Raw genomic sequence first — 24,192 nt, 5'->3', positions numbered from 1 at the left:
TGAAAAATATTTTGCGTTGAAACAACGGAGACGGATGTCCCAACTCATGATTGTTGACTTGATTATCCCACCTCACCCCTCCATAAATTAAATAAAATAAAAAAGCAATGCTAAGGATTCCAAAAAAAAATATCAAAAATTTTACACAATACTCACATATTTTTGTAAGGCTCACACCACATGAGACCTACATTAGTGATAAGTTCATGCAAATAAAACATACAACAATACATTACATGGCTAGAATATATTTCAAATGTAGCCCATACCATATCAAACATGAATTGAAACCACAAAATATGTTTTTTGTGTACTTTTTTATATTCTATTTTTGTGCATTTATTCTAGCATTATCGAAAAAATATATAAATATACAAAAAAATTTATATATTTTCTATTTAACAATTACAATAGTACTATACAAACTAACAAATCCTACAAACTTCATTTACTAATTCGTCACCTATTATATTCTTGAAGTGGGTCATATTTAGATTCTAAAATTTCATTATTGCATGTCACATCAATAAGAAAAACTTATAAATATTACGACAATGCTACGTAGCTCAAATTTTGTGACTCAAAAGTGGCTCAAATGGCCAAAACGACGTCATTTTGAGTACAGAACAACATAAAAATGGCCAAAACGACGTCGTTTTGGCCATTTGAGCCACTTTTGAGCCACAAAATTTGAGCTACGAGACATTTTCCTAAATCTTATTACTTTATTAGCATTTTTCTACAAAAATATAACAATTCAAGTGAAATTGAACAAATTAGTTTTACACAGTATTGGGTACAACTCAACCCCAAAACTAACTGTTGAAGTCAAAGTGCCCTTACACTTGTCTACTTCACATTACTCTACTTTGGTACCTAGGCGATTCTCTCGCAAGAGGTGCTCACCTGGCAACACCTACCGCATGCAAAGTTAAGATTCACACCCATCTATCTCTACTACAACTCTAATAGTATGTTACACAGTATGAGGTAAAACGTAACCCCAACAGCTAGCTATTGAAGTAAAGATACCCTCACACTTGTCTACTTTACGTGACTTTAATACGTAAGTGATATGGGACATTGTTTCACAGTTACAGCAATTTATGAATTGAAAAAACTCATTCAAAAACTCTTCACACAATAAAACAAAGACAACTTAAATACAAGATTAAGCCTAATAAAATATCTATACACAAGAATTATAGTTTTTTTTTTTATATTTTTCTGTAAAAGTTTACATGAAAATACATTCTCACAAAAACTCCCCAAAGCAATTTCCTGATCCAGCTATAGTCATGTTTGGTGGAGCTTTTCTCAAGCTAAAAGTTGATAGTCAAATGGTAAAAGTTAAAAACATCCCTTCCTCAGCTTTTAAATACTCAATTTTTTTCTATTTAAGTTTTTTCTGTCTAATAAGCTATAAGCAGAAGTTGCACCAAACAGTCTAACATAAACTCTCAAATTAAAATAAAATATAATCATCTTCTAAAAGTTGTACCAAACAACCCCTATATCTAGTATGTTATTAGCGAAATAAAGAAAACAAAATTTGTTATGGTATAGGTGACCCTCAAAATCCTTAACATAAGCATGAATAATTATGACGATAGAATAAAGGGATTGAAAGAACTACATGCTCTTGTCAAAAAAAAAAAAAAACAAAACAAAGACAAACAAACAACGAAGAAAAGAAATATTGAACTTGCTGTTAGGATAAATTAGCAATTTCACCTTTTTGGAAGTTGAAAATCTAGAAAAATGTTTTCACATTGAAGCCAAATGCTAAAAAAAAATTAAGAGAAATGGAAGTGTTTTGTAAGTAAATAGCTTTACATAAATAAAAACAAAATTGTTTTCCACTTTGCTGCGAAACGAACATAAGAGAAAAGGAAAATTATTAACAAAAGAAAATAAAAATATATATAAATAAATAAATAATAATAAATAAATAAGAACCAGAAAGAAGAACCATAAGAATAGCCTGTACATTTGATTTTTCAGCAAAAAGGCTGAGAGTAACTGCATTGGATTCAGTGTTCCTGTTGCATTCTGCAAAACAGAACACTTCAAATTTTTATTTTGCAAGGAAAGCATTCGAACAGAGGAGCACCAGTATGCATGAGTTTGAAACCAATCTAGGCATAAACTATGCCAAAGCTTGAGACATAATTGAACGATGAGAAAGCTGCTGCTCATAAAGTTCACTGAAAATATGGTATTTGGCATCATGGTACTTCTTCACTTTCGGGTCTTCAGATGGACGGACAACCTGCTCAGATCCAAGCATAAAAATCACACAAAGATGTAAAGGCACCCGGATATAAAATTGGATGCATTAGAAAACTGATTAAATGTCTGATATAAGAGTTTATATCTTCAGTTCTCACGTAAGAGCAAAGTACTATTTACAGTGTATTAGAAAATTTGACATTTTTTTTTTTTTACAATATCACATCAGAAAAATCTGGTATTTGCCATACCAATGAATGCAAGTTTAACTGATCAAACCCATACAAATCATCTCAATCCTTCCCGTTAAATGCATGCCTGATGTGCAGATGATCAAAGTGAAAGAAGCAAAGAATGCAAGCTCCAACTAGAATATATAATTAGGTTGCCCGCAGGTTGATCTCAGAGTGAAAATCCATCACCAACTGAGCTTGAATACCTCCTTCGCCTTGCCATAACTAAATGAACAAAACAGAAACAAGCAGTAACTAGAAATGGTGTTTACATACCTGTCCAGCTGCATTGAGTGCTTTCATGGCCTCATTGACACTAGTATATTTCTTTGCAGCAACAGCACCAAGAATGGCAGCACCTAAGAGCACAGATTCACTTTCTCGAGGCATAACTATAGGGTAACCTGTGCCAACAACAGAAAAGCAAGACTTAAATTTGTCAATATGTGGTCAGTGAAGCCAATCAGTAAAAAACAAGCACAACCTGAAATAGTTGGGATTAAGGCTTTGGAAAGCTGATTAAGAAAATGTTTAAAAGAAGGCTCGTTTGTGAATTCAACCTGCCGTGACATTTTCCACTCCAACCCTTAATAAACCTTTTCGAAATCATCATCTTTTTTGGTTACCAAAACAGTTCAATTTTTTTCCACTCCCCAACCTTTTGCGGTCAAGGAGTATGTTCAAGCCTCTCGGCTTGATCAATGTTTAATTCCAGCTACTGAAACAGAGCAGTTAATCACTTTCCAGATTCCAGAAGATCAGCATTGCAAACTGGAGTTCAGACTAGCCTTAATACTTATAATTGGTCATAGGTCCATCTTTCCAAACTAACAAAACAACCTACATGATGATAACCTAGAGGAAGGTCAAGCATTGCGAATTGAACTTCAAGACTAGTCAAGACATAATTCAGAGCATAAACCAACCAATAAAAAATCCCCCAATATTATGTACCGATAAATTGCACTTCTTAACAAAAATTTCAATCTCAGATCCATTGAAAATGATAAATGTGCATCGTATGTATTTTTTACGAGTGCAGCATATTAATGCATGCAATCATATGTATACGTAATGTAAATATATATGTGTGCCAAGTTATGTATTTCCAGATATTAGACCTATTAGCTTGATTGGAGAAGTATACAAACTCTTGGTATCCGCCTTGAGGATGTGTTGCCTATGGTGGTATCTGAGTCCCAGAATGCTTCTGTTGGAGGTAAACAGATTCTAGATGCAGTTTTGGTGGCTAATGACGGTGTGGATTCCAAGATGAGCAGTGACAGATCTGAGCTTATCTACAAGCTTGACATTGAGAAAACTTACGTTCATGTCCACTGGTATTTTCCTTATTTATTGTTTGGAGCAGATGGGGTTCAGTCAAAAGTAGAGGAATTGTATCCGCTATTGCATTTTTATTATCAGGGTGTCAGTTCTCATTAATAGCTCTCCAGCTGGTTTCTTCCACTTGTCAAGCAATTTGTGGCAGGGAGACCATTTGTCTCCCTTGATGGTGGTCATGCTATTTGGGACATTGCCTTGCAGAGAGAGCTTAATTATTGAGAATTGGAGAAATTGACGGATCTTCTTTGCCATCTATATGCTACTTGTCTTGGTAATGGAGGAGAGACACTATTCGAAGTTCTTGTTCCACTTTTGGCCTCTTTTTCGTTAGTCTTTTTATGAGACTCTTGTGTGTCATGAGATCTTTTTGTCCTTGGAAAAAGGTGTGGGGTTCCAAGGACCTTCTAAGGTGGCTTTTTTGTGTGGCATGTGCTGAATGGTAAGATTCTAACAGTCAATTTGATTAAAAAGAAGCAAGTGCATATTAATTGGTGCTGCATGAGTAAGAAAGACAGGATATTGTTGAGCCATCTCCTTAGTCATTGTGAGGTAGCAAGAGAGTTATGGTCTTTGCCTCTCCTCTGATTTGGTGTGGAGTCGGTGTTCCCTTTGATGGTAGGGAAGTTTTGTTCATGGAATGTTGCTAGAGTTGGGAGGAGGAGGATGAAAGCATGGTGCTTGGTTCAACTGATTATGATGTGGTCAGGGTGGGATAAAAGGAGCAGAACTTTTGATGGAAAGAAAAGCCTACTTCTAGATTGAAAAGTAGATGTTTGTCCTTTTTGTAGAGTGGCTTTCAAGGGTGATCAATCCATCCTTCAACCAATATTTTAGATTTTGTAGAGGCCTTTGATTAAGTTTTTAATTAGAGTTTTGATATATTTCCTTTTGTATACAGGTTGCAACTACTTTGTGTCTCTTTTATACATCCATCTTTATTTATCAAAAAAGATGTATTGAGAGAGAGACAGAGAGAGACAGAGAGAGACCAATGATATCTGCATGCTCCTGAATAAACACAGGGTTCTTTGCAAGTCCACCACATGCAAGTAGCGTATCAATCTGCAAACAAAAAAACGAATACTTTGAAAAAATTAGGGAAAATATCTATCCTCAATCAATAAGACTGTTCTGATGTGAAACTAAACGTGTTAAAAACTAATATAAGGAGAATAAAGTGTATATCATTCTTACCTTGTGCCCATGGGCATTGCAGTGGTCCACGATGTGACGTGTACCATATGCAATACCCTGCACTGTGGCAAGGTATAGAAGAGCCAACTGTTTTTCACCTGTGTCTAGAGTTAAGCCACAGACAATACCTTTCGACTTTGGGTCTGCAAAGGGAGACCTGAAACAAAAAGTAAGCAGCTTATTTCAGGGAAACAAAACAAAACAAAAACAAAGAGTCCACGAAATACAAGTAAACAAGTCAAGTTTCAATCTCCATTCTCCAACATTTACCTGTTTCCATGGAAATCAGGAAGGACATGTATATCATCAGTCAAAGCACCAATAAAAGGAGATCCCAGGTCATGCATCATTGACTCCAATATCTTGTTCAGTAATTGAAACACAGAAATACCTGGATAACTTTAAGGAATGAGGAAACAAACCTAACTCACAAAATGCAGAAGACACAAATTTATCTCCAGGACAATCAACCACATCTTTCACAGTACATCACACTATAAACAATACCTTACCTTTAGAAGCAGCACGATTAGCAAGGTGAGAAGAAGCAACATGGTTTTCAATTATATGATCCAACAATGCACCAGTAGCACTCTGGCCACCCTCTGTCAGCCAATACTCAGGTACCATCGCTGAACATATTTGGTAAAAAGGAAAATGATGATGCTTATTAGTCAGGAGTTACTTCCGAAGGCAACAACTAAACAAGTAACAGCAGGTTATTAACTTCTTGTGCCCCTCACATCATTCTACACAATTGCCAAACCCTGATCTCGAAAAAGAACTTAAATGAAGAAAACAAGGACGTATCATTCTAAACAAAACAAACACCATTTAGCATGGATCATCTCTTAGAACTGGTGCTCCTAAACATTAAATCCACTCAGTCGAGAAATACTGAAGAAGCATATGGAAGGCATTCCTAAATGTCTAATTTGCACTATTATCGGACAACAGCTATTCCCAACTTAATCACTAGGCCTTGCTTTTAAATTTTTTAGGAATCATTATAAAAGAGCTACCTTATAATTAAAATTTTCAAGCCAAGTACCTCACATTAAGTGCCCAAAGCATACCTGACCAATATGGTCCCCAGATCCCTGGGATGAACAACTTGTTCCTGGATACAGCCATATGACAAGTAGAAGTTCCACAGACTAATACCAGACGACGGCATATAGCTTCCTCGTCAAACTCTGGACACTAATGTTTTGTCAGGAAAAAATGTATTTTCCCAATAATAGCAACTAGATTATGACAAAAGGTAGAACAGCAACAACCTTTTGATTCAGAATCTGACACAGGCACACTTTCCATTACTCCCACACCGCCAGCATGAGCATCAATCAGCGAAGTTCCCACAGGAAGTCCTGCTATCAGACCCAATTCCTGAAAATTTAAAGTTCTTCTTAGCAGAATAAAGAAAAACACCAACATTGTATATTTTAATAATATCATGAGAGCCAGCCTCCAAACCCCCACAGAAAGGATACAATCCTATTCCTGTAACTAAATATGTGCATTGGCTACATTAATGAACCTCAATGAAGCTCCACTTGTAATCAATGTGAATTCTTCAGTACAAAGTTTCTTGCCTTCGCAGCAGTAGGTGTTAAACCAGAACCCAAAGCATGGCCAGGAAAAGCTACACTTCGTCCTGTTCACAGAATAATAATTAAATCATTAACTGCAATCAAGAAAATATGATAATAGAAAAGTGTTGCAGAGTCTGTACAACAAACATTATTATTTTTAGCAGATTGACACACCGAACTCACTAGAATGTGAGAAATAACTAGCCATATATCTGCTTGAATGTTACAAAACAATATTTATCTAGTCATAATGTCGGACCTAATACCAACAATGCAGCACGTAATTCTTATGAAGCTCACAAAATAACAACCCCAAAGAAATATGGAAATAATTTGGCTACGACTTAGGTCGTCCCGAAGTTTCATCAGACAGAAAAGTGGATACAAAAAGAATTTTTTTAAAAAGAAGCCACACAAAGATATACCTATCTTAGCATGATGTCCATCCATAAGATCACCTAAGCCAATCTCCTCCCAGAAGTCATCATCCCATCCACAAGCTTCCATATCTCGGGACTCTTTCTCTACCTGTTGCATGTGTGCATGACCAAGATACGTCCATTTGCACACTGTGGTACACAAACTCCGAGTATCATCTCCTGTTGCTCTAGGAAAATAACAGAAATTAGGACAAATTCATGTAAGCCAGCAACAAAACTTGAGTTTCTACATACAAGAATTGTGAACTCAAAACGTAAAAATCACAGAAATTTCAAAGAGGTAACATGTCCGTGTTGGACACATGTCGCACACCGAAACTTGTTGGACACTTTCCAACACATGCTGGACACTCATCCAAAAGTGTACTGTTATATTTTTAGACCCTGGAATGCTTCAAACACTAAAGGGACACACGACACATATTATAAGTTTGAACAAAATAATTTAGAATACAATTATAAAAGAAAATTAATCTAGATTTAAACCTTGTAATCCCTCTACCTTTAAACTTTAGGATTAAGTGTTATGTTGCATTTTTTAATTATTTTCTACTAAAATATCATATATGTGACATATAATAAATATATAAAATTATATATTTTTCATATGTCACCCCATGTGTCATATCTTGCATTTTGTGAAATTTTTCATGATGGCACATCCATGCTGTGTCTATGTCATGCCGTGCATTTGTCCTTAGCTCACAACAATTCATAACAGACTAGCAATTAATTGTACCTGTATGACAACCAGTCACTCAAGTCCATCCACCTAAAAACCATTGACCACGATTCTCGCAAATTTTCTTTCACCCATAAAAGCTGGAAAAAACAAATTGCATTAAGAATATTCACCATTGAACTTTCAAAAATTAAAGAAATCCAACTTTTCAAAATTCTACTGCATGAGCAGTCTAATAATCACTTTCTATCTGGCAGATCTCTTGGCATTACAATCAAAAGATAAAATAAATGGCATACATGTGGAATATTGGGACATCAAAAAACAAAAACAAAAAGGAGAAATAAAACAATATAAAGGAAAAAAATAAAAACTGAAGTAAATCACCACAAACTCATTCAAAGCACGTCTAAAACATGTAAGGCAGCAAAGGAGTGTCAATTTTAAGACAATTTTCTTACACAAAAATAGTTCCTTTATGCGAGTTACAAATGACTCAGACATTCTGATGTGGGTTGAATTATAAAAACATACACATTCCGTCCCACTGTTTAAAGTAGAAAACATATTATTTAGTGATGCACAGTATATTAAAAAAAATAGGGCAAATCCAAAATATTGTTTATGCATGTTTAGGGCATCATGAAACGAAGTTTTGGAATCATTTTGAGTCACTATATGTTTTTATTTTAATTTAATATTCTTATGAACAAATTTAATAGCTTTTATTAGGTTTTAGTAGTTATGAACCAAAGACGCACAAAACTTTTTGAGAGTATCCGGTATCGTGTCAAACACCAACACATATATTGATGTAGTTAGAACTAGTATGGTTGAAATGTTTTAGCACTATAAGAGTTAGTTAGAGTTAGTTGGGTCTTTTATCCTACAAATAGGTGGTTACGCCACTCTAGTATTCAGTTTATGATATTTTGATATTGAATATTTCAGAGCTTGAGAGCTCTTGTACCCATTTTGGGATTTTCTCTCTCTAATGGAATCTCTTTCTTGATTGGTTTTCATCATTTTGGTAACAGAGCATTAGGTTTTGTGCGTTCCCTCAGTTCTTGCCCTAATTGCACTGTTTGAAATTGGTTAGATAATTACTCGACTGAGTTTTCTGATCATTACAGCAACTAGACCCTAAACTTCAACATCAAGCTATCGCAAGCTGTGACACTCATTCTTCACGATTTCTGAGTTTTGGGATTGAACTCTGCTTATTTTGAGTCAAGCTATCAAGATCGCAATCTGGGTTCCTTGAATTTTTCGGGTTCTTGTTTCAGCCTGCAATTCCGACCTGGAAGGTTGCAATTTGGGTTCGATTCTTGAACTGTTCTTGGTTCGATTCTCTTGTTCAAGAGCAGTTTCTGTTGAAGACATTCATAAGCCACTGCGAATCTGTTCATCGATTCGATTTCTTAGTTCAAGTTTGCCCTAGATCTCAACTTGCAATCTGAAAGAAGACCTCCAGATTTGACCTAGGTGTTTGCACTTCAGATTCATATCAAAGCCCTGGCTGTTTGTGATCTGTTTTCAATCTGTTTTTGGATTCAACTTCGTGAATTGAATTTCAATCGGGATTCCATTTTCCGACTCAAGATCAACCTTGCTTGACTTGGTTCCTCGTTCATCCATTGACCAGCAAATCAACTGTTGTAAGTCAATTCTATTGAGTTCTTGAATAGATATTGATTCTTGAATGATCTTCATTGTTGCTGATTGTGTGGACTGGTTTGTTGCTGAAAGTCGATTCTTGAATATTGATCTCATTATTCATTTGATTCTTGATACACTCTTGCATTTGGGATCCTACGTATTTTTGCATAATACATGATTCTTGATTGACTGATTTTCATTCTGGACTATTCAATTAAAATTGAGTTTGTACGTGGGTTGGGTTTCTGGACTGGAATTGGATCTCTGTTGCTGTGATAAGAATTCTTCTTTGGACTGGAATTGGATCTCTGTTTCTATTATAATTCTTTGAATACAAGTCAGTGGGTGTAACAGCTGTGTGTGGTTCTTTCTGCCAATCGCTCAACGAGGTCAAGGTCATAGAGGTAGCTATGATAGGGCTTATGCTATGAATTTGGGTGAAGAAATTGAGATGAATCCTTCAATTGAAAGGAACATTGGAAGCCAAAATCAACGGAAATAGATTGAAGAGTTGAATTCACAAATAGCTACCTTGGTTGGAAAGGTGCAACACTAGCAACTTCATCCCAAAGGCAGTAATGGTTCCAAGGATCATCAACTTGATGATTTCTTTGGTGCTCCGCATAGGCGTAGAGCATATTCATACGGTTTAAATCCCGAGTGGAATGACACCGTCAATGATTTAGTGTTTCCCGAATTCCGTGGAAGCTACAATTTGGATGTATTCAAGAAATGGTTGAAAGCAATTGAAAGTCATTTGGAGTGTTATGATGTGCCGGAAGCAAGGAAAGTGAAATTGGTCTCTCAAAGCCTCAAAAGTCGTGCCTCCGATTGGTGGAAACAATTACAAGTTGGTAGGCAAAGAAATGGCCAAGAAAAGGTTAGAGAGTGGAGAAAGATGAAAAAGAAGCTCAAGGAGCACTTCTTGCCTTCTAGTCATGTGCCACCTTTGTTGGTTGAGAAGCACCAAAAGAAGGGTATTTCAAATTTCAGACATCAATACCAAAGAGGCTTGGCAATCGGACAACCATCCTATGACTATGTCTAAGTTGGTTACTTAACTAGTGTGGGAATGAAAGAAACTTTTGATGATAGACATTATCATAAGATGCTCTTTAGTGATGAGGCGGTCAACCAAGTTATGATGAAGAAGATGTGGAAGAAAGTAGTGATCATGGGCAAGATTATGATCCGGATGTTCCTATCTTTGATGTTGGAGCTTCCATCTTTAGAGGAGGAGATAATGATCAAACATAAGGTTGTGATCAAGATGTTCCTATCTTTGATGCAGAACAAGGATACGATGAAAATGTTTCCATCTTTGATGAACCGATGGGGGCATTCGATTACGATGAAGTTAATGTTCATGAATATGAAAAGAAAGTTGATGTTTGTGAATATGGAGGAGCTCCAATCTTGGACCACTCTGATGATGAGGATGATCTTCTCGTAGAGAGCGAAGGTGTACTTGAAGATGTAGAAAGTTTTGTAGATGAAGCAAGTTTTACTCTCATATTGCTTCCCATGAAGGAAGTAGTTGCAATCCCTTCTATTTGTTTTCTAGATTCCAAGAAAATTATGGTGGAGAGTCATGACATTGAAGTTTCATGGGTGTTGAATGATCTTTGCTTCCGAGAAATGCCTCTTATGCTATCTTCAAATACATTTGTTCCACTTTGTGTTGACTTGGTACCCAGGCTGGCTTCGTGGAGGAAGGATGCGTTTATTTTGGGCCCATGAGAGAAACGTTATTTTGATGACATCTTGTTTCCAAAATGACATGCTACATGGGTGCCTATTCGCACCTCAGCATGGCTTCAGTTGATGTCCATAAACAAGAACTCATTTCGATGGAAGGATATTTGCTAGGATGATCTTGAATAAGGACTTGCAACTACTTAGTCTTGTTCGCCATTGCATGTCCATCATGCTTCCCTAAGTCATTGAATTGAGTCATTTCTATTGAATTTGTTGTCTTGAGTCAATTTGTTGTAGTCCCAACTTGAGGACAAATTGTTTCCTTTAGAGAGGAAGTCTGATGTAGTTAGAACTAGTATGGTTAATATGTTTAGCACCATAAGAGTTAGTTGGGCCTTTTATCCTATAAATAGATAGTTAGGCCTCTCTAATACTCAGTTTTATGATATTTTGATATTGAATATTTCAGAACTTAAGAGCTCTTGTACCCATTTTGGGATTTTCTCTCTCTAATGAAATCTCTTTCTTGATTGGCTTTCATCACCTATGACACTGTAGAAATGAATCCAACACTTCTTCAATGTGTCCTAATTAAAACTTTAGAACTTCAGCAACAATTTGCAGACACTTCTTGGAACCTCCAGAAATACAACCACGACCTATTTGATGAATCACCTAATAATAACGATTTGTGATATAATGCAATTTTTACACCATAGATATGTTTTAAAACATTTACACAAATATAGCAATGAACAACTTCTAGCACATGAAAGATATATAGAAATAAAGATTAAGATTTAAATCTAAGAAGCATGGACACTTCTAAAAAGGTAACGTGTCCGTGTCGGACACCGACACTCTTTCGACACTTCCTCGACACATGTCCGACACTCTTCAAAACGTGTCATATTTTTTAAAAACCCGGACACTCTTTCGACACTTAGAGGACACATATTTATCTCTTAAACACACGTATCTATCGATTAGACACATGTGAAATTAATTATAAGTATGAACAAAACTACTTATGATATAATAATAAAACAAAAACTAAATAAATTTAGAGAGATTAGTGTCATATTGTATTTTTTATTATCTTTGAATGATATATTCATATATATAACATAAAATAAATATATAAAATTATATATTGCATGCATGTCCCCTACGTGTTGTGTCCCGTATTTTTTGAAAATTAGCGTGTCAACGTGTCCGTGTCGCATCCGTGTCATGTCACGTGTCCGTGTCCACGCTTCTTAGATTTAAATATATATATATATAGAGAGAGAGAGAGAGAGTATACAGGCAAACAATTGGAATATAGATCACATGTGATATTTGTGGAGCTTGATATTCCAGAAATTGCAATTTTAAGTTGAAATACATAAATAATATATTAGTTTACATTTTTTGTTATATAGCACGCATATGAGAACGAGATACGTAAATAAAGTAATATGTTGTTGCATCCATGTCTTGTCTTGTCCTATTTTTTTAAGATTTACTGTGTTAGCGTGCTTGTATCAAGTCATGTTGATCTCCCGTATTTGTCTGTATGCTACATAGTTATGGGCATTTTAACAATTTATAATTTTGCTAGACATGGGTTGTAGTTTTAGTCCATGGGTCATAGTAATAGTCAAGTTATATTTTTGAATCTTTTATAATGTACTCTATAATTTTTTATTTCTCGATTTCCTTTGTCTACTTTTGAGGAGGATTTCTTGTCCTCTAATGTTTTGCATTTCTCTTTTTTCTTTTACTAATAAAATTTGTGTTGTCGATCAAAAAGATTTACTAGTTTCCTATTTGTGAGTCAAAAATCTTTAAAGAATGAGAGAAGTCTAGCAACTTATAAATATGCATGTAATCTTTCTCTTCAATATAGAGTTGATTTATGAGAATTTGAGATCATATTTAAGTGAATACACCAAACCCTTCCAATGGTCAAGAACTTCTCTCTCTTTCTTCTTCGTGGCACAAATACACAAACTATTAATCACGGCTTCCTATTTGTAAGCTCACTAAAAAATGCACCCTTCAACGCAAAACCCCAACAAACCAAGCCTAAAACACCCTAACCCATTCCCCTACTTATAGGCCCCTATAGGCCTTCAATTTAACCATTGAAACCATAAATCAAGACCCTAAATTAGCTATATTCTGAAAATCCAGCAAGCTTCCAATTTTGAAACCAAATTAGTTTTAGCCCTTCTCCATCTTAAACACCAAAGCAACATTTGGTACCCTGGAATGGAATGAGAGGTTGAATTGAATGGAATGTCTATTCCCATTTCATGGTTTGGTTGTTGTAAGAAGGGGAAAATTGAAGATATAAAATTCAAACTTCCCACCCAAAATGCAAAGGCGGAAAAAGCTCGAAGTAAATATTCAAAATTCATAGAAATGGCACGAACCCCAATCTAGGGGGGAATTATGTTTTTGGGACTCAAAAGGTTCGATGAACATGGAAACCCATGTGGCCAGAACCCGAAAGGTTCAATGAACCCGGAAATCTATGCAATTGGCTTTGCAAGATTCTAGGAATCTAGAAGTCGCTCTTTAAAGTGGGTCCCAAAGCAATCTGAGGGCTTGGAGCCATTCCGAGAGAGACGCGCAAATCATATGTCGCAACTGAAGTCAATGACCCTTTCTCAAAGATGTGGAACTCAGAGATATCCATTCCTCATTAAAATAACTCGCCTACACCCGAAGTCTAGGTAGCAGGACTTGGGGGGTCTTCCAAAACTCGGCAAACCTTGCGGCAAGACGTTCCCCAGAACTACCACTGACCCTATCTTGGGATGTTGGGAATTGATGGATTGGTGGCTGAAGATAAAGGATTGCTGGGGCAATTCATAAGACCCCCGGATAGTCTGTTCTCCTCGAGGGTAACCCGAGGGGAAGGCACAAAGTCTTCAGAGGTTGCAATTGCCTCAGCTTGGCAGTCAGAGAGCATCTTTTCCCCATGTGCTCCCTTGGACACATGGCATCACTACAATCGATTGCTTAAACCCTAAGCTAATCTTGGGGGTGTATAAATACCTACCACCCATAAAGCTCCAGAAAAAATAATCACTTTCCATCTCTCTAGAAACTCACTCATAGAAGTTTTAAGGGCTTTGAAAAAGTGAGAGTGATTGGAGTCAGAAATGGGATTGGAGATGTCAGTCATTATTTCTCTCTCTAACTAGCTTGCTTTGATCTTTCACCCTTCCACCACTTCTCTACATCTCTCTCTCTCTCTCTCTCTCTCTACAAATCTAGTTCTTCCATCACCAAATCTCTACCCTCTTCCTTCCATCTACAAGAAGTTCTACACTTTACGGCGAACTCCATAGTTTCCAACAAGAATCACCATTTCTAGTGAGCTCATTCGAACCCTCTTCTACAATTGCCAACATGGATTGAAGTAGAAATAGAATGACAGTTCGCATTCCTGTGTTTAATTATACCTATTAAGCTGATGAAATGGAATGAAAATATTTTACCAAACTAGTAACAAGAAAACTAAACACCTGGAGATCAATGATGGAATCAATGGTTGTGGTAGTGTGGTGGTTAGATTGGTCATTATGGTAGCAGTAGTGGTTGTGGTAGCATAGTATAGTGTGGTGTGGCATAGTGATTGCGTGGTTAGTATGGTTGTGGTAGTGGTGAGGTGGTTATAGGGTAGTGCTCAACAACAATGGTGGTGGTGATAGTGATGGTAGGACGGTTATGGCAATAAAGGTAGTGGGAGTGGTGGTGGTGGCAATAGGGTGGTATTGGTGAGGATGGTCGTGGTAGTGGTGAGGTGGTTGTAGGGTAGTGCTCAACAACAATGGTGGTGGTGATAGTGGTTGTAGGATGGTTAAAGCAGTAAAGGTAGTGGAAGTGGTGGTGGTTAGGATGGTCATGGTACCGGTGAGGTGGCCATAGGGTAGTGCTCAACAACAATGGTGGTGGTGATAGTGGTGGTAGGATGGTTCTGGCAGTAAAGGTAATGGGAGTGGTGGCGGTGGCAATAGGGTGGTATTGGTGATGGCGGTGGTGATGGTGATGGTGATGATGATGGCGGTGGTAACAATGGTGGTAGTAGCAGCAACGATTGGTAATGGTGGTAGTGGAGGTAGTGATAACGGTGGTGGAAATAGTGATGGTGACACTAGGGTGGTATTGGTGATGGTGATGGTGATGGTGATGGTGATGGCGGTGGTTGTAGTATGGTGGTGGCGGCGACAATGGTGGTAGTAGCAGCAACAATGGTGGTAATGGTGGTGGGGGGGTGGCCAATAAAAGAGAGGCAAACAAACTATTTGATGCAAGACAAGTAGGGACAGTGTTGGATTTTGAAAACAGAGGTTATTTTAAGGCCTAAACAGTAAGTAATTTATGGTTTCACGAGTCAAATTGAAGGCTAATAGGTAGGGGAAGGGATTAAGGTTGATTTGAGGGTGATTGGATGGAGTTTTGAGGTTGAAAAGTGCACTTTTAGAAGGCTGTGAACACTAATCCGAGAATAGTAAATTGAAATAGAAAAGAAGAAGAAAGAAGAGAAGAAGATAGGTCTAGGCATCACACCTAAATTCCATAGGCATCACACCTAGGGTTTGATTGCATCACAGAATCCTTAAAGAAGCTTCAAAGCTCTCAATTTTTTATAAAATATCAACTACATTCAATTATAAATATTACATGGCTTTATATAGAACTAACAGACTTCCTAAACCAACTATAACCAGAAAATGAAACTATTATAATATCTTTGGCTTCCAAATAATCTAAGACTAAATAAGAAATAAAAACAAAGACTAATTAAATAACTTGACCCACATGATGACCCATAGGCGACCCTTACAACCCATGTTAGCAAATATGAAAATTACCAAAATACCCTTGACCTAAAAAGCGTAGCAAATATAAACTTATCATAAAATAAGACTCTAATAATACTAGAAACATAATTATAAAAATTTTCTATCAGTTTCTCAATGAAATAATGCCAATGCCCAAGTATAGTCACTTCTCTGAATTCAGCCTTCCTTGAGCTTCTTATACTCAGCATCACTATTTTAGCGTGTTTCCATGATTAAATGAAATGACTACTCCTTAACTTGAAGGAAATAATAGGTATTTCCACTTTTTGTTGCAATAGTTATTCAAATGGAATGGCTATTCCCTAATTACATAACTCGTAACAAACCAAATAAATGCAAAGCTGGAATGGCATTCCATTCCAGCATACCAAACATAGTATAAAAGCTTTCTACCTTTTAAATCATAAAGCTACAATCCATTCCTATCCTAAATCCATCACAAATTTAATTAAAGCAACTTGAGGCCAAGTTTCTTAAAGTTGTCCTCATCATTTTGACTCCAATTGGTATCCTTTGACTTGGCCAACCACCCTTCTAATGCAGTGCAAGCCAGAGGTCAACCATGTCTTTAACTAGTCATAGTCCTAAAAGGTTGTTCTATGAGAAAATGCCAAAGCATTGTTATTTTTTTGCACAAAGATAATTCGATTTTAGGACTTTTACCAAGTTTTCTTGAGTCTAGAACTTTCCCAATTTCTCTACATCCTCATCTTCCCTTCTCTTTAAAAGCAGTGGTCTAACGCATCCATTTTCCACATCTACTAATCTCCTCAAATGATAGGCCTAGTATTCTCCAAGCGAACTGAAAACCAAACTACAGTAAGTTCAAGCAAGGCACTCATGTTCTGTTGTGTATCAAGCAAGCATTGAGCTCACATTTCAAGCCTATCATTGAGATTGTTTTTCCCAATCTCTCCATTCTCTTTGTTTTTTACTTAAAATTTTTTTAACTTAAAATTCCCATTCTCCCCAGTCAAAAAAATTTGAGTCAAAAAATACACATCTGAAGAAAGATTAGATAAGAAAAGACAACATGAGAACAAAAACATTGCCCACAAAGAAGTGTAAAAAAAAATTTAAAAAAAAAAAAAAAAAAAAATGAGTGAAGAAGAAGAAACAAACAATGTGACACAAAACACAAGGTCTCCCACATAACCAAAAAAAGCATAAATCCTCCCTACACAGTTGGGATAATTCAACCAAATATTCATCAAAATCCAATTCCTAGTCAGTGCCATCCCTAGCTTCGAGGGCAAATATCAATCAATAGTTTGGGATTAAACCTATGATCTGGACTGGATGCGTCTCATGCAAATTGAAATTAAAGAAATAAAATCCATAAGGTAGTAAAGCATTACAAACCAAAACATCAGCTGCATTAGTACCTTAGGTGGTTGCATTTCAGGAGAAAGAGCACCACCACAGTACTGTAATACTGTTGAGTTACATGAATTTATCCTCTCAGCTTGTTTTACAGCTCTATGGTCCATCCATACTATCACATTTCTCCTTGAATCACCACTCCAAGAAACTGAAACAGGGGAGCCTTCAGAATCCACAGCAACTACAGACAGAAACCATTTTGCATGAGTTTTATTTAGTCAACATCCCTCACACCACATTGTTTAAGCAACTTATGCAATAAAGTTCCCTAATTAAAGCAGTGATTACAAAAACTGGTTCAAAAATACAAACCTAGGGAACAAGTACCGGCAAATCCCAAACCCGTTACGTCTTCCCCAGCAACATTTGCAAGGGAACATGCTGATTTCACAGCCGCACAGATTGCATGCCAAATATCAGTTGAAGATTGCTGGATTTGGAAAGAAACAAAAATAAGAAAACATGACAATATATAAACTAATCATCCAAACACAAAAATGTCAATGTCATGCTCTTTTCTTGACAATTAGGATATCCTAAACATACTATACACAGGATGTCTTCCCAAAGTTTTTGTTGCTAATTTCATGCATAACCTAATCAGCAGATACATGTCAATATCTATGAATTTCCATTGTTTATCACCTCAACACAGTCACCCTCCTTCCAAATCTGTATTGGGCTGCTAGCAGAACCTAGAAGTTTTCCATTCTCATCAAACAGACCTGCATCAAGCAGCAACATGTAAAGAACAAATTGCAGTATCTAAGAAGAGTATAGATACTGTGCACACTTAATATACAACCAAAAAATAACCACCCATAATTGAAGAGTGAAGAGATGACAAAGTTCATTGTTTCTTCAAAACACCAAGACAAGAAAACTAGTACGCAAATAGGCAGAATCTAATCTATTATTCAGCAAGAACCAAACATGGTGTATAAACATATCTATATCCGAATTTATTACTATATGTGTTCAACAGAATACGAAAAAGACGCTAATTTCACCGACCCTCATTGAATAATTGACTTACCAATTCAAAAAGCATAAAGAATCACATTGTGGATAAAATTATGCTTTTTTTTTTTTTTTATCAACAACAAAAATTTTATGGATTAATCAAGAAAAAAAGAGACGAGGATGAGGATGAGGATGAGGCATCCTCCACAAATAAGAGAAACAAAGAAAAGAAAATACATAACCGACACAAAGACTTCATCCATAAAAAACTCTTACATGGCACATACCGACACCCAATCTCTAGCTAACAAAAACAGTGTAACTCCCTTAAAATGAGGGCTCATTGAAGCCCAAAAGGAAGCTAAGTGACAAACTTTATCCCACAGAAAATTCACATCTCGAGATGTATCTTCAAAAACCCATGCATTCCTCTCCAACCATAACACCCAAAAGGTTGCAAAGACAGCGCAAAACCATAACATCTTGGCCCTCTTCGATCCTCCCAAACCACAGAAATCAATTAATAGCATTTGTGCACTACCTCTTGGTGCCACCCACAAAACATTCATCAAAAGAAACAACTTGCACCACAAGCTCAAAGCAACTGGATGATGCAAAAATAAATGATCCAAAGATTCACCATCCTTACAACACATAATGCACCATTGAGAATTTAGAAAACGATTAGATCTCCATTTTTTCAATGTATCATTTGTCAAAATGCCTCCATGAACCAAAGACCACAAGAACATCTTTACTTTAAAAGGAACACTAACTTTCCAGATTCTTTTACAAAAAGGAAAATGAGGGACATAAGGAGTATCAATGATTTTGTCAAAAAAAGACTTGCAAAAAAAGATACCCAACGAATGAAGAGCACAAACTCTCTTATCTTCCACAAGAGGAGACAACGAAAAGTGATCAAGTCTTGACAGCAAAGATGTCAATTGTGTAGTCTTTCTGTAATTGAAGTTTCTAGAAAAATTAAAATTCCAAGAGATTAGAGCCAAAAAAGAGTAAGCCATGGAAGCAACCTATGAAGCACGGACACCCCTCCGAGGGCAACATTTCAATGTTGGACACGGACACGTGTCGACCACGAGGTGGACACGTGTCCGACACGTCCCAAAAGGTGTCCCTTTTTTCTTTTTTTCTTTTTTTTTGCAGCCAGACACGCTATAGACACGTTTCAGACACCGAGGGGCCAAAAACCTAGGTAGTGTTTGGTAGAGTTCTAGAATTATGATTTGAAAATAGAGTTGTATTTTGAGTTTGTGAGCTTTGGAATTATGATTTGAAAGGAGAAAATTTGTTTGGTTATGAGTTTTGAAAAGAGTTTTGAATTGAATTTTGAATTTTTGATGTGACATGAAATGAGAAAAGTTGTTTGGTTATGAGTTTTGAAAAGAGTTTTCAAAACTTAAACCAAACACACAATTCAAAATTCTATTCAAAACTCATAACCAAACTCTTTTTAAAATTCAATTCAAAAAAATAATTTATCATTTTGGTCTAAAAAAATAATTTCTATATTTAAAAAATATCAAAAACAAATATAATTTTTTTTCCAAATAATAGGTGGTGATTGGCAATTGAAAAAAAAAATTACTGTTCCGGAAGACCGGGTAGATCAAAAATTCAAAAACTGAGAGTTTTACCAAACATGTTTTCAAAAGGTGTTTTGAAATTGATTTGGAATCATGATTTAAAAACCTGTACCAAACATAACATTCAAATATGAGGGTGGAAAATTGATTAAAGTTACACACCCAACACAGCCCTAATTTTTGAAACTTCAATTGGGGGTCAATTTGTAAAAAAACAAAAAGTGAAGCAAGTAAACCAGGCCCTAACCTGATATTGAACAGAAAGAGAAGAAGACTACTCGCTGCTTATTGCTCTTGCGAAGGTATGTTCTTCGATCATCTTCTTCTTCTTTCGATATTCTTCTGTTTTTGATCTCTCTCTCTCAGTTGCTCTATGTCTCTCAGTCGCTCTCTCTGTCTTAGTCGCTCTCTTTCTTTCTTCTTCTTTCGATCTTCTTCTTTGTTCAACGTCTCTCTCAATCGCTCTCTCTCTCTCTCAGTTGCTCTCTCTGTTTCTCTCTCTCTCAGTCTCTCAGTCTATCTGTCTTCATTTTTTTTCTTCTTCAACGTCTCTCTCAATGGCATTCTCTCTCTCTGTGATTTTTATTTTTTATTTTTTATATTGTTCTTTCTTTCTTTTTTTTTTTAACTTTATTTGTTATTTATTTATTATTTATTTATATTCTTTTTTTTTTTGGCTGATTACTTTATAAGAACAAATTAGTTTTTGTTAATTAGAATTATATGTGTTTATTAATTTTATTATCGGAACCAATTTTTATTAATAGTGTAATTTTCTATTTTTTTATTACCTTTTAATGATTTTTTTTTATAATTTTATGACATATAATAAATAAATTTAATTATGCATATTGAATGTGTCCCCAGCATGTCGTGTCCCCCTTTTTTGAAAATTTACGTGTCCGCGTGTTCGTGTCATGTCTGTGTCATGTCACGTGTCTGTGCTTCATAGGAAACAACAGAACAATTATGAGACCGAGCCACTCCATATAGATGTGGAAAATCCAAAGCAAAGGAGGAGGAGCCCACCCAAACATCCTCCCAGATCAAACAAGTTCCTTATCCCCCCCCCCCCTACAAAAAGAAAACGAGACCAAAGTGTACAGATTTGAGAAACTGGCATCCAAAGAGCCCGACAATTGCCCCTCAAAACCACTTGTGAAGCCCTGCCATTATCCTGAGTCCTATACTTGCCTCTAATTACAGAATGCCAAAAGTCAATCACTCTTAACTAGAAATCTCCATAACCATTTGCCAAGTAGAGCCATGTTTCAAGCCACAATGTTACCAATGGCCAAACCTCCTTTGTCCTTCAGGAATGAAACTATCTCGCAAATCACCAAATGATCCTTCTTCCCCTCATCCTTACCTTCCCATAGGAAATCCGTCATCATCTTTTCTAATGACCTCACTACATTCACTGGAACTTTCAACAAGGATGAAAAAATAAATGGGAATATCACTTAAAACTATCTTAACCAGGGCCTTACTCCACCCTTCCAATCTCTTGCCAATCTTTTCCACAACTGGACTTAAAAAAGATTCACTTTTAGGATTACCCCCCAATGGAAGTCCCAAGTATTTGAAAGGAAGTGCCTCAATCCTACATCTAAGAAGTGCAGCCTTTCTTTGAAGCTGATTATGTTGCATATTAATACCCATCACACTACTTTTTTCCAAATTAACCTTAAGCGAATACCCCAAAAAGTCTCAATATCGCAAAAAGATTACCTATCTAACTCTCATCCCCTAAAGAAAAAAAGATTATATCATCAACGTACTGCAAGTGAATCACCCTAACTCTATCTCTCCCAACCTCTAAGTCCTCAAAAAGACCTACCTCTCTAGCTCTATCAACCATCCTCCTAACACATCAACCACCAAAATAAAAAGAAAAGGGGATAATGGACTCCCCTGTCATACACCTCTCGAAGCCGTAGAATTTTCTCCTGGTTTACCATTGACTAAAGCCATCGTTCACCATAACCTTTCTTATTCATTACGAAATCCAAAAAACTGTCAATTCACGTGATCGTATGCTTTCTTAAAATCAACCTTGAAAATAAGACAGACCCTCCTTCCTAAGACTTTTGTATTCCTCTACCACCTCATTTACAACCAAAGCCACATCTAAAATCTGTCTACCCTTTACAAAAGCCCCTTGTGTCACAGGCACCGTATCCCCCAGAGATGCCCTAAGCCTTTTCGATAAAACATTTCCCAAAATCTTGTAAAGCAATGTAACCAAACTAATGGGCCTAAAATTATGCTAATTTCACCAAGACCCTCATTGAATAATTTCAAAAGCATAAAGCATCGCATTGTGGATAAAATTAAAACCCAGAATCATAAACTTAGCACAAGACGTCAAGAACAATACATTATACTAAGAACTTGAAGAAGTTATTATAGAACAACGGCTCAATTGAATGTCTACACTAACACCTTGTTTGGATTGAGTGGTTTGGAGAGAAAAGAAAAGAAATCAATTTCTCTTGATCCTAATCACTTGTTTGGATTACTAACAGGAGAGAAATGAGGAGAAATGGAAATAAATTGAGAGAATTATCTCTCTCTAAAATTGGAGAGATTTTGAGAGAAAGTAAATGGGAAGATTACTAATTTTGTATATTTCCAAGATTACCTACAAACGAAATAAATCCATAAAAAGTTATTTTGGTAATACAACCAACTTTCTTTTCTTTTCTTATACGTAGTCTATCCAAACAAGATTGGAGAGAAAATGTACTAAATTTTTTTTTATTTTTTTATTTTGTAGCATTTATTGAATTTTTAAAATATTTATTTATAAATATTTTACTTTTTGAATACATCTAGATGCATCTAAAAAAATGACCAAAATATTAAAAAAAAAAAGTTCACTAAAAATATAAAAAAAAATACGAATTGAAAACTCAAAATCTGATTTGAAAAACTGGATGACCAAACAGAGTGATAGTGATCTTTTCTTTCCAACCTAACCAACCCAAACGAGAGTGAGTGAGACAATCATTTCTTTTCTCTCCTGACTTAACAAATTATTTCTTTTCTTTTCTCTGCTAAATATCCGAACATAGTGTAAAATTTCACACGAAAATTTCATGTAAGTTTGAAAACAATCTTCTATATGAATAATTAATACCTAGCATTTTTCACTGCTCAATTAACAGAATTCCCAAAATATGCATTGAAATTAAAATCTATAAAAACCTTGACAACCATTGCAATGGAACAGTAAACGTTTAACCAATCATTTCAGTACAAAGAAGCCAATGAATCAATCAAACTCGACCAAGATAAAAGATATACATAAATATGGAGGGAGATGAAAATGGACCTGCGCGGGCGCTGCCGGTGCCGACGTCAACGCCGAGGAAGACGGAGGAGCCGCGGGGGGTGGCGACGGCGGAGAAGGGAGACCCGGCGGCCATTGAGGCGGAGGCGGAGGCGGAGGAGGGGCGATTGGAATAGCTATGATGGTGGTGGTGTTGGGGGTCCAGGAGTGGGGTTGTATCAGATGATGTTCTTCTTGTACCAACCATTGCTTTTCTTTCCTTTTATTTTTTTATTTTTTTTGGACTTTTGTCTTTTGTTCTTTTGTCTCTATCTTGCTAAACTTCTTGGTGGGGGTGATTCTGGGCTTATCTGATCTCTTTTTTAACCTTTTTTCACGACGACGACGACGATGATCCGGTGATGACTATAAAGTAATTTCACCTTCTAATCCGAAAATGATTAATTAGGTCATTTCCGTTCATTAATCACTCAATACAAATCTATAATTATATCTTTTTTTATTAATTATAATATCATTAAAGTAACACAATACAAATTTGTAATTATATTTTTTTTATCAATTATAATATCATTGGAATTGGTGTGGTTGCTGTGATGTGCAGTCATTTGGACCCTTTTCAGGGCCCATTTTAATAATCTGAATCGTTCACATTTTAGAATACATCAAGTAGAATATACTTGTAAAAAATCAAGTTAATCGGATATCGTTTATCCATTCATCCACTCACATTTGTATTCATTTTAATACTTTAAATTACAATTATTATTTATTTTTCTAGATACAAATGTGAGTGGATAAATGGGTAAACGATATCTGATTAACTTGATTTTTTACAGGTATGTTCTACTTGATGTATTCTAAATGTGAACAGTTCGGATTATCAAAAATGAACCCCGAAAAGGGCTCAAATGTGAACCCCGAAAAGGGCTCAAATGACTACACAGCAATGACTACTGTACACCTCCGCACAGTAGCCACCCTAATTCCAATATCATTGGAGTG

General features: G+C 36.0%; 1 protein-coding gene across 1 annotated transcript; it reads right to left on the bottom strand.

Moving 5' to 3' along the window:
- Positions 1-1,965: 1,965 nt before the first annotated feature.
- LOC114267655 (FGGY family of carbohydrate kinase) lies at positions 1,966-23,657 on the bottom strand. The gene is made up of 15 exons (XM_028208708.2): positions 23,230-23,657; positions 17,968-18,047; positions 17,635-17,752; positions 17,325-17,503; positions 7,778-7,860; positions 7,024-7,205; positions 6,599-6,660; positions 6,284-6,392; positions 6,080-6,199; positions 5,516-5,635; positions 5,274-5,394; positions 5,004-5,160; positions 4,799-4,871; positions 2,742-2,869; positions 1,966-2,272 (listed from the first exon to the last, which is right to left on the bottom strand). The coding sequence occupies exons 1-15, from the start codon at positions 23,432-23,434 to the stop codon at positions 2,150-2,152; spliced, it is 1,860 nt and encodes a 619-aa protein (XP_028064509.2). The 5' UTR covers positions 23,435-23,657; the 3' UTR covers positions 1,966-2,149.
- Between the last annotated feature and the right edge of the window lie 535 nt (positions 23,658-24,192).

The sequence above is a fragment of the Camellia sinensis genome, chromosome 4 (genome assembly GCF_055761805.1).
Source record: "Camellia sinensis isolate YWXY chromosome 4, ASM5576180v1, whole genome shotgun sequence".
NCBI lineage: Eukaryota > Viridiplantae > Streptophyta > Magnoliopsida > Ericales > Theaceae > Camellia > Camellia sinensis.
This window is presented reverse-complemented; position numbering and strand designations above follow the sequence as displayed.